General features: G+C 32.6%; 2 protein-coding genes across 3 annotated transcripts; both read left to right on the top strand.

The window, feature by feature from the left end:
- Window positions 1-2,652: 2,652 nt before the first annotated feature.
- LOC133313937 (WD40 repeat-containing protein HOS15-like) lies at window positions 2,653-9,472 on the top strand. Of its 2 annotated transcripts, XM_061515361.1 has the most exons (14): window positions 2,653-2,810; window positions 3,395-3,540; window positions 3,657-4,017; window positions 4,116-4,210; window positions 4,298-4,344; window positions 6,673-6,823; window positions 7,019-7,082; window positions 7,213-7,371; window positions 7,463-7,584; window positions 7,770-7,844; window positions 8,168-8,221; window positions 8,302-8,375; window positions 8,711-8,785; window positions 9,072-9,472. In XM_061515361.1, the coding sequence occupies exons 1-14, from the start codon at window positions 2,750-2,752 to the stop codon at window positions 9,289-9,291; spliced, it is 1,704 nt and encodes a 567-aa protein (XP_061371345.1). In that variant the 5' UTR covers window positions 2,653-2,749; the 3' UTR covers window positions 9,292-9,472. The 2 variants fall into 2 exon arrangements, with proteins under 2 accessions (XP_061371345.1, XP_061371346.1); XM_061515362.1 differs by lacking the exon at window positions 2,653-2,810 and having other exon boundaries at window positions 3,413-3,540; window positions 3,649-4,017; window positions 9,072-9,470.
- A 1,938-nt stretch (window positions 9,473-11,410) lies between these two features.
- On the top strand, window positions 11,411-11,841 carry LOC133313951 (uncharacterized). The gene is made up of 2 exons (XM_061515375.1): window positions 11,411-11,587; window positions 11,695-11,841. The coding sequence occupies exons 1-2, from the start codon at window positions 11,411-11,413 to the stop codon at window positions 11,839-11,841; spliced, it is 324 nt and encodes a 107-aa protein (XP_061371359.1).
- The last annotated feature ends 315 nt before the right edge of the window (window positions 11,842-12,156 follow it).

A 12,156-nucleotide genomic window follows, 5' to 3' on the forward strand; every position in this document is an offset into this window, starting at 1 on the left:
TGCGTCTTCAATCTTCACCTCCCTGCCATGAATCTTCTAGAAAAGGTAAGAATTTTACCCATTCAAATGAAATCCTTAATGTCGTCGATGGAAAACAAAAACTCATTCTTACTTTCTTAAAATTTTCCTTTCCTTTGTTAATTCAAAAGAGGCAGAACCGGGTCAGCGTAATGACTCCATTAGAATATGAGTTTTGTACTTTGGTATCTTGATACTTTAATTAGGTTGTGTAATATTAACTTATGGTTGTTTTTATGTTAAGTATATTTTGAATATTTGATAATTGGTGCTTTGTTTTTTAATATTTTCATATAAGATATATGTATTTATATTTTTTTAATGGGTTTGTTTTTTCTAAAGTTACTTTAGATAACTTTATCTAATGTTCATCGAAACATCGTCGTTTTAGGGCGAAAATCATGGTGTTTTTGTAATTTTAATTTATTTCAGGGTTATAATAGTCTTTATCATTCTAATTTTTTAATTTTTCAACCCAAAAATGACGTCGTTTCGATGAACATTAGACAAAATTGTCTAAAGTAACATTAGATACTTTTTTCTCCTTTTTAATATATAAAACCGGGCCAGCGTAGTGATCCCGTGACCCCCCGGTTGAATCTGTGACTTCATGACCCCTAATCTCGCTGGGTCGATGACCGGGCTGAGTTTTTAAATACTGATATATATATATATATATATATATATATATATATATATATATATAAGGTAGGATCCTTTGATACCAGTATCAAATTTAAAATTTGACACCTCATCTGAAAGCCGTTAAATCAGAAAAGAGCAACTACTATGATTTGTAAGCATGTGACACCATTGGTCTTTTTTTATCTAATGGCTCTCAAATGAGGTGTCAAATTTCAAATTTGACACTGATGTCAAAGGATCTTACCTCTCTCTATATATATATATATATATATATATATATATATATATATATATATGGCTTATTATTTCTCAAGTTGTTTGAGATAATGTTATCTCTGGCTACTAAATCATTACCGTACAAAGATGAAATAATGATGATAAAGGAAAAGAGAGAAAAATAAAATCATAATCGTTCAAAGGTGAATCAATTAATATAAGAAAATAAATAAACAAAACGATGTAGTTTTGGAATGGTCGGAGTCGGAGATAAATTTATCTCAAATTGCCGAAGAAATATTTTTCATATATATATATATAGGAAAGATCAGTTTACAAATTATACTATGTACTCTCGGAAGATAATAGTGTAACCTATTATATTTTCGGGAGTACATGGTATACTTTGCAAACAAAAAAATTATAAATATTACACCCCCCTCTCTCTATATATATATATAGAGGTAAATATTTCTGCAGCCCCTTTAGATAAGTTTATCTACAGCTACCGTTTATAACTATATTCTTCCGGGAGAACATAGTTATAACATTAAAGTTGCTTTTTTCTCTCTCTTCACGTCAGGAGACAGGTTCTGAAAAGTAGATGAGGAGAGAAAAAAAAAAGCAACTTTTAATGTTACAACTACGTTCTCCCGGAAGAACATAATTATAAACGGTAGTTGTAGATAAACTTATCTAAAGTGGCTGTAGAAATACATTTGCCATATATATATATATATATAGGGCTTATCGTTTCTCGAGCTGTCAGATATAACTTTATCTCCGGCTAGTAAATCATAACCGTACAAAGATGAATCAATGGTGATAAAAGAAGAGAGAGAAAAATGAAATCATAATCATTCAAAGATGAATCAATGGTGATAAAAGAAGAGAGAGAAAAATGAAATCATAATCATTCAAAGGTGAATCAGTTAATATAAGAAAATAAATAATAAAACGACGTAGTTTTGGGGTGGCCGGAGATAAACATATCTCAAGTTGTCGGAGAAATATTTTTTCCATATATATATATATATATATATATATATATATATATATAACTTTTTTTAGAAAAAATATCAAATAAATCGTATGTATCCTTTATGGAGAAATTCTTTTGTTCGGGAGTAAACTCATTCTTCTTCCTGAAATATTGGTGAATCTCACCAAAAAATTAATGGTGGAAGATGTTTTTAGAAGAATAAAATAAGAGGACAATATTTTTTTTCTTTTATGAATTGTTCGATATTTTAATTAAAAATATTTTTATATAACATTATTGTATTAAATATTAATTTAAATTATAGGGTTTTATAATTAATAATTAGTTTATAAACATATTTTAAGTATTTCCTTACTGCATAATCAATCGATCATCTTTGTTACAAGCTGCTCTATATTTACAAGCATTTTAAAATTTACGGGAGCAAAATGATAAAATTACAACACTAAGGGCACTAAAAAAACAATTAAGATATCTACTAAAAAAATTTAAAAACAATTAAGATAACAAAGAATAAGGAAATGTGATCCTTACAGTGGTGCACTGCTGGTGCCCGCCACGCATGGGCTTTTTTCTTTTCTTTGTTGGGGAAGGACTCAACCTTAAAGTAAGAACCCGAAGCCCTATAACCTGAGAACGAAATGAAAGCCCAAACAGTAAAATTTGAGATAAATGTAAAATGAGAGAGCCCAATCAATCATTGGTCAGTGATGTTGACTTGGGGTGGAGTTGGTTCATTTGGCATTCAATAGATCCGAGTAGCACTCCCGAACCCATGACCTCACCACCTGTCTGTCTATGTGCAATTTCCTTGTAGTTCAGACTTCAGCGACTGAAGCTGTTGCCTCAAACCACTGATCCATCACTATGATCTCTATCTCTTCCGCTGAATTGAATTACTTAGTCTTCCGTTACCTTCACGAATCAGGTTCGAGTTTTTTATTTTTTAATTAAATTCTTTTTTTTTTCTCCTTCATGCATTACATATTCATGAATATGAAGACCTATTATGGATAATTTAAGAACTCTGCCATTTTTTATTTTCATTTTCTTTCCTTGTCTGTACATCACTCTATAAACTGAAAAACTTTTGTTATCACTCTATAAACCGAAAACCAAGGTTTAGGAAGTTCACAGATTTAATGATTTTTGCGATATCAGGGTAATGGATAACCCAAAGGAAAATTTCTTGTGCTCCATTTGTTTATGCACGCAACAAGCCTATAGAGAAGTCATTTCGTGTGCTACTCCGTAATGGATGATGCTTACTTAGTTACATGTCATATCATTTTTCCTGTAATATACAAGAGGAAGATATATGAAAGTAATATGGGCTATAAAAAATAACTAGGTTACTTGGAGAAGCATATGCTTCCTGTAATATTTGTAAAGTGCAGAAAATCACCTGATTCGGTGCAAATTGGGCATTTGCCGCACTGTGCTTCTTTTTCTCTCTTTTTCCCCCAAATATTCAATTTTCTCTTATATTTTCTGATGGCTGCCTTGTTTCAGGTTTTACTCATTCAGCATTTGCACTTGGGTATGAAGCAGGAATTGATAAAAGCAGAATTGATGTTAATGTGGTTCCACCGGGTGCTCTTGTTACTTTCATACAGAAAGGAATTCAATATCTTGAGCTGGAAGCAAACTTGAGTGGTGTAAGAATTTTATTTTTTTTGTAGTATGTTATTCGATGTTCATACCTTGTTACTAACTCGCACATAATGTATACTTATGGACCTTAAGCTGATTGGTGTCTGTGTTAGGTTTCCAGAGCGATGCAGACATGGATGAGGATTTCTCTTTTCTCCAGCCTCTTGATCTTATCACAAAGGACCCGTATGAACTACACAAGATAGTAAAATCCAAAAAGGAAAATCTACGACAACACAAATTTGAATCAAATAAAATAGTGAATGACTTGAGTCAGGACAATGCAGGGGAACATGTTCAGGAAACGGAGAAAGAGAGGAAAGAAAAGGAAAATGAACATGGACCGGAAAAAATAAAGTCTGAGAAAGAAAGAGAGCTAGAAAAGGGTGAATTTAAAGAAATACAACTTCCAGATCAAAATCATACAGAGAATCAAGAAGATAAGATTATTGTTGAAAATCTAGAAAACAGAGCGCCTGGAGGTAAATATTAATGTTTTATTTCCCCCTTTTCCGATAGCTATCGATCTTTATTGCTAGCATATCAGACAAGGGAAAAAAGTAATACATTTACTGTATAGGGCCTGAGCCAATGGAGATCTCTGAAAGCTCTATGTCGCTGCCCAATGATACTCCATCTGGTGATGTAAAAGTTTTGGAAGGCCATACCTCAGAGGTTTGGACTTATGACTTATCTATTTTCTTATTTTTCCCGATACTTAGTTTTTTTTTGCTTATTGAGAAGTTATTTCATTTCTATCAGGTTTTTGCTTGTGCATGGAATCCGTCAGGTCCACTTCTTGCATCTGGGTGAGTCCAAATAATTTAATAAATAAAATTATTATTCTCAAAAGTGTCAAAAAAAGATTTATTTTTCTTCCTGTTCATATGATTGTTGATACGTGAAAAGCCACTGAGGATAAGAGCACCCTATCACTCTAGTAATATAAGAATTGAGTCCCAAATTTCGTTTCCCTAAGGACTATTTAGCAAGTTCCAAATCTTCAAGACCCTTATGTTATTCAGACATTCGGAATTGAGATATTTATGACAGTAATTTATAAGTAATTTATAAGATTAAGCAATGGTGAAATGAATTAAACTAAGAATTAAAGCAACTTGAAGGGAATTCTCTAGTGAAAGTATCTCGGGCATAGGCTTCACTTGCATTCAATTGCTTTGTTCCTATTGCTTTACTGTTTAAGGATTAAATTTATAAGTACCTCTGTGCCTCTTTCTAAATCTATTAGCAAGTAATGGTCATGAATTGCCAATAGTCTATTCTTCATTCAAATCCCCTATTTGGTCATTTAAGAAATTATTTAACGAAAGCATAAAGTTATTAGAGGGCTGATTTACCTAATTGGTTAGTTCAATTGATAGAAGAGAGAAAAAGTTTGTTCATGCATCAATACTAATCCAAAATTGTTCCATAGATTCATTTATTGATTGTAGATGGTCACTAGTCAATCAATTAACTAATTACAGTTAAGGGTGATCAAGTGTTAACATGCATTAATCACAGCAAAACAACCCCATATGAAGAAAACCCTAAACTATATTAACAATTCAAACAATCAAAATACAGGATCCACTATAGCCCTCGCTATTGTGTTTAGCTATTCATAAAAAAATAAAATCAAAATCTGAAGTGAACATCTGTAGTTTCTTACATAAATAATTAAGAACAGATAGAGAGAGAGAATTGAAACCCCCTTTTCATGAAATTCCCTTAATCTTCAATAACTTTTTCTCCTCCTCCTGCCGTAAATTTCTATAAGCTTCCTCTCTTGGCTTTCTCCGTTTGATTGCTCTCTTAGATAGGATTCGTCATTTTCTACTCTCTTTGGTCTTCTAGCCTTTTGAGGCCTCTAACTCCTTTTAGTCTGTTTTATAAGAATAAGGTTTGCTTGATTCACTTTATAAACTTAGAAATTTGAATAAGACTTTGAGCTTGAGTAAAATCTCTTTATTTCTCTTTCTTCAAAATATCTCCAATATTTATTCAAAATCTTCTAGGATATACCTGAAACTCAAATCAAACATAAAAAAGATAGGGAAGACTAATTTATTTAAAATCTATAGAATCAACTAATTAAATTAAAAATTCTAATAAATAGAACCCAAAGATGTGTGCAATTTTGCAACATATCAAATGCCCTCTTTTGTTCTTCTGATTCATGTATTGTTGATTGTTTCAAAATTTTAAACCATGTGTATAACTAATTTTGTTCCAAACAGTAACCTTCAAATAGGGATACATTGTGTAATATTGTCCAGCCATCCAGGTATTTGAAAATTGGATTTCAGACTTTTTGCAAGTCTAAGGAAGCAATTTTATTATGGACAATTTGACACAATAGACTGGCTTTGACAAGCGTATTCTTGGATTTTTGTTTTGACTGCAGGTGTGTACTTCAAATTGATTGAAGTTCACCTTTCCGTAAAATGTTATTTCTTTGGTCTGGTGTTGAATTTAAATCATTTTTTTATTTTTTTCTTACTAGCATAAAAACAATATATCTTAAATCTGCTTAGAAGATATAGAGTATGAAGGTTCGTATTTGGCCTATGGGTATGATAGGGTTCTGATCTAGGAAGAACTGACTGCTAGAATAAATAAAAACAAGAAAAAGGAAGGTTTTCTTTATAGAAGTAAACAAAGGATACAAGGGCACTCCTCTTGCCAAGAAACTGGCCCTTAAATCTGAGAAAGATTCTCAGTCAAACACTTGCAAAACAATTTTTCTGCCTATCATCTAAGAGGTTCCTCCTTCTATCTAAGATTTATTTCATAACAGCTCCCATAACTTGCATAACCTCTCTTTTATTTCGTAATTGCTGCCATAACTCTAATAACCTCTATTTTATTGCTGTTGAGATATATTCCTACGGGAGTAGACCTTCCATATGACTGGTTCTGTAACAGGGCACAATACTGGATGTTTTCTATAATAACTAATAATGCAATGTATATTTTCTGTATTAAAACATCTAAATAGTGAAGTGGCACAGTTTCTGATGCTACTTACGCAAGATCAACAAGTAGTAAACAGTATTGACTGTTATCCTTTTTTTCTCTGGCCCAATTTCTAGTCAAAAAATTTGACAATGTGTTTTTATTATTAATTATTCTAGATCTGGAGATTCAACAGCTCGAATTTGGAAAATTGCTGAAGGACCTTGTAACTCTAGTGTGCAAAATGAACCGGTAAATGTTGTGGTGCTGAACCACTTTAAAGGAAGAACGAACGAAAAAAGTAAGGATGTGACAACACTTGACTGGAATGTAAGTCTTTGTAGCATTATTGTGGTTGCATACTCACCATGCTTCTTTGTAGAATTAACTTTACTCTTTAGTGAGATATCTTGATATCTCCTGGGTCCTGCATCCATTAGCTGAAAACTATGAAATCCATCTTCCTCTTCTTGTTTTCAGTCTTATTCTCCAGCTGATATGTTTCGCTATGCTTTTATTATGCAGGGGGATGGAACATTATTGGCAACTGGTTCCTATGATGGGCAAGCAAGAATATGGAGTAGAGATGGTGAGCTCTTTAATATCTTATGTTACAGAATACAAATATGCATTTCTTGTCATGAGCTGTGCATAGCTTTTAACTATGGGCCTTGTATTTCTATGCTGTTAATTGAAGTCTTGCTTGTGAGGTTCTTTAGGAGAGTTGAATAGTACACTAAACAAGCACAAAGGTCCAATCTTTTCTCTAAAGTGGAATAAGAAGGGGGATTATCTTCTTAGTGGAAGTGTAGATAAAACTGCTATTGTATGGAACATAAAGACCGGAGAATGGAAACAACAATTTGAATTTCACTCTGGTAAGTTTGTTTGTATATGCCTTCTAGTGAGGAAACTTTGTTTTTCTGTATGACTGTCCTTATAATCTTAATTATTCCCAAATTGTTTCAGCCCCAACTCTTGATGTTGATTGGCGAAATAATGTTTCATTTGCGACATGCTCCACCGATAAAATGATATACGTATGCAAAATTGGAGAAAATAGACCAATCAAAACTTTCTCAGGGCATCAGGTATCTCATCCTAGTTAACCAGTCTGCTGATAGATTTTTTAATTAATATACCAACTTTTAATTGGAGAAGACATATAGACTTTCTGTCACAAAATAGAATAATATGCTTATTTATCATCAGCTATTTGGAAAGTTCAGTCACTGTTTTAATCTTACTTAAACGTTCTGATATGGTGTTGTTTCAGGATGAAGTTAATGCCATTAAATGGGACCCAACAGGTTCTTTGCTGGCTTCCTGCTCTGACGATCACACCGCAAAAGTAATCAACAGGAAATTATCAATTGGTCCACTTTTGTAGTCATATAAAACACAGACATATGAGTAGTCCACATGCATTTTTTTAAAATAAAAAAAATTATAATAGGGGGATAATCGATATATAGGATAGATAAGGGCTGTGCTGAAAAATTTTGGGGGCATAATTACTTGGGCAATATGACATTTTTGGTGCTTTCCAGGACAAAAAAAACTGCCTCTGGAAGTATAAACCTGACTGTCATTGTGCTTTAAAGTATTTGAGCGTTCAATTTTTTTTTTTGGAAACAGAGCGTTCAATTTAATTTTCATGAAACAATGATGCAGATATGGAGTCTGAAGCAGGACAAGTATTTACATGATTTAAAGGAACATGTCAAGGTTCGGAGATATGTTGTCATGTGTACACTTTTATTATTATTTCCCTTTATTCTCTTTCTAACAAAGCAATGATCCTTCAGGAGATATATACAATCCGATGGAGCCCTACAGGCCCCGGTACCAACAGCCCCAATCAGCAGTTAGTGCTAGCAAGGTAAATATGATTCCACTGACGTATAAAAATTGGCAATAGTAAATGATATGGAAGCGGCTCCTTGTGTAAACCTATTGTTATAAATTAAAGGTTTAGGCACAGGTTGATAAATTAGAAATAGAAGCTATTAAATTAAAAGTATAAGCATTTAATACTTTCTTTTATAAGTAATTAAGATACGTAATAAATGTTATTTTTATTCCTTAACTGTTGCCTTAAGGGCACATCTTAACAAAACTCTTAAAATAGTCAGTGTTCGAGAAATTTGAAATTAACCGGAAAATAACTCATGTTTTGTGTTCCCTTATGCTTTGGATTATTGTTCTTTTAAGCAGCGCCTCCTTCGACTCCACAATAAAGCTCTGGGATGTGGAACTGGGGAAAGTACTCTACAGCTTGGATGGCCACAGGTACAGAAACTAAATCATCCTGCATTACAATCAAATGAACAGCAGACATGCATATGCATATGTAACCATGGATGGACGCATTTGTCCATGATAAAATATGTATGCTATTAATAGGAAATGGCTCAAAATTGGAGATGATTTATATGCATTTGCTAATTAATAGGAAACATTGGTCTAATGTGTAGAATTCAACGATTTTCTGTTGCTTAGAATTTCGAAATCATCAATGTTCCAGCATATTATATTCTTGGCATTTTAATACATTGCTTTCTGTTGCAACACTCAGGGATCCTGTATATTCCATTGCATTCAGCCCTAATGGCGAGTATCTGGCCAGTGGCTCCATGGATAAATACATGCATATATGGTCCGTGAAAGAGGGCAAAATTGTGAAAACATATGCTGGAAATGGTGGGATATTTGAAGTTAGTTGGAGCAAAGACGGTGATAAAGTTGCTGCTTGTTTTTCAAATAACATAGTTTGTGTTTTGGATTTCCGAATGTAGAGTCTAGGTTTACCTCTAATTTTTGAGTACATTTATTTCCTCTGTACTATCAGTTCCAGCTTTTGTACAGGGCCATTCGCCACATTTTCATATTTCTCGCTTATACAGTTTAATTGGCGTTAAGTTCGTCGAATATGTAGAATTAGAATTAGTCGCTTGTGTTAAATTGCTAATACCAAAAAATGAGAGGGAAAGAAAAGAAAGGATGAAAATAATTATGCAGTTTGTGTAAACTGTTTTCTTCCTCGGTCTGGGGCACATTTTGGCACTGTAGTTTAGATGACATTAACTATAAAAAGGTAGATAGAAATGGTAAAGTGAATTGATTTACTTAAATGTGACATCATAACAAAAATAAGAACAATTGTGTCGAATTTTTATGGTATGAAAATAAAATCTTGAACAATCACGTCATTATATTAAATTTTGAAAATAAGAACAATCACGTAGTCACATCAAATAAAATTTATCATGCAAAGTATACTGTGGTAATTCAATAAAAATTAAAGGCACAATATATCAATATAATGAATATATAAAAATGTAAATAAATAATTAAATATATAAACGTATAACATTTATCACATATATAACAATATTAATGTATGTGTTACTAAGCATAATTGCAAATTATAAATTTACATAAAAACAAATCAGAGCTCACACACACACATATATATATATATAAGAAAAATATTTTTCCAGTCACTTAAGATAAACTTATTTCAAGGTATTCCTTTTAAGTTTTAATTATATATTACGGGTAGTACATAGTTATAACGTTAAAGTTTTTTTTTTCCTCAGTCACTCTTCAGAACTTGTCTGCTGACGTGGAGAAAGAGAAAAAAAATAACTTTAACATTATAACTATGTACTACACGTAGTACATTATAACTATGTTAATCCCTATATATACATATATATATGTATATATATGGTAAAATTATTTTTGCAGCCACTTTACGTACAGCAACGACAGGTGTATGGTTATGATTCCCTACATTTAATGCTTTCATCATTTGTATGGTTATGATTCTTTGCATTTAATGCTTTTAAGTATATATATGGCAAGTACTCGATTGCTGCACGTATAGCAGCTGCAGAAATGTAAATTCCTATATATATATATATATGGGCCAAGGATTTCTTTGGTCAATTGAGATAAGTTATCTTTGGTGAGCTCAAAACGACGTCGTTTTGGACGAAAATCAATGTATTTTTGTAATTTTAATATATTACAGAGTTATATTACTCTTTATCATCATATTTTTTCAATTTTATAATCTTAAAACCAATGTTATTAAACTCGACCCAATTATTGAACTGGTCGAGGTGCTGGGTCACTGGTTCAACCAGAGGGTCACTGGTTTAACTGCATGACCCGACAAATATATATAAAATATAATTTTTGGGAAAAAGTGTTTGTCATTTTAAATGACAGAAAGTTATGTCATTTTAAGAAAGATACAGACACAGAAAATTTGAATTTTAAATTAAAAAAAACCTCCCACTTTCTCTCTCCCATGATTTTCGTTTTTCTGTGTCTATTTCTCTTCTAAAATGACATAACTTATGTCATTTATTTTTTTTGGTACAATAACTTATGTCATTTAAAATGATAAACACCAAACCCATAATTTTTATATTAAAAAAAGGGTTATTTTATCTCATTTTACATGAGATAAACAACTTTCTTAGACACACAAAAAGAGGTTGGGTCCCACCTCTCTCCTCTTACCTGTAGGTCCCACTTATACTTTTATTTCTACAACATGAGGTAATTTTTATCCTATAACATGAGAAAAATATATCCCTAAAAAAATATACACATACTCAAATATATATAAATAATTAAAAAATAATACCAATGCAAGGGGATGAAAGACCTATGCACTTATCCTGAGTTTTGTCTATATTATACTAAAAATTATGAGACCATGCTTGTATTCACTACAACTATAGATCCAATAAAATTCCGTGTTTCTGACATAAACTACGACTCTAAAGAAATTTCCTTACGTGACCCTGAAAATTGCCTTCCGAACAAGTTTCTAAATTCAACTATTTATCAATTGAAAAAAATATGAATACATTCTCTCTCTCTCAGCGTTGCACATCAATGGCTAAAACAGATGAACAAAACACAACCAGAACATCGATTATGGAGCAGAAGCATATGCACCAACTTCACCGAATTGCAGGGACACCGACCCACAAGCTCTTCCTGAAGAAATGGCTGAAAGAAGAAGAACTCATCCATGGCAGCATAGTTCTGAAGGAGACCCAAATAGAGTCTGTTCGCAAAGAGATAACAATGCTCTACATCTTCTTTTTCCTGTTCCACTCAACCACCCTCATGCTTCTCTTCAACTCTTCTTCAACAACAACACCCCAATGTCATAGGTCGTGGATCCAATCACTGTGCTCTCCCTTGGCATCATATGGGCCATTAGGTACAAGAGCGATGTGGAGGTCCATATGAAAAAGATGTTGCAGAGGGAGAAAGAGGATAAGGGGATGTTGGGGAAGTGTGTGGAAAATGAAGTATAGGAGAATGTGTTCCACATCGTTTTAAACATGAGAGAAATTACCCTTTTATAAATAATATGAATGCATTCTTTACACGTGAAGCTTGCTTTGCCTATTCGCTTGCTCTTACTAGAAAGTAGATATCCGGGTTATTGCTATCTAACCGGCGAGTTGTAGCGGTTTCTTCCGAGTTGTACCGATTCAGTAACATGACTGATCTATTGTGTGGCTCGGACTATACACAAGAAATTGGAACGTAGTATCCCATCAAAACCAATTAGGGGAAGAAGAGGAAAAGTTTAAAAAGATAACAAAATAACACTTCCATGTTTATAT

Source organism: Gastrolobium bilobum, unplaced genomic scaffold (assembly GCF_033153095.1).
Source record: "Gastrolobium bilobum isolate Gb01-03AN ecotype WA unplaced genomic scaffold, APGP_CSIRO_Gbil_v1 utg436, whole genome shotgun sequence".
NCBI lineage: Eukaryota > Viridiplantae > Streptophyta > Magnoliopsida > Fabales > Fabaceae > Gastrolobium > Gastrolobium bilobum.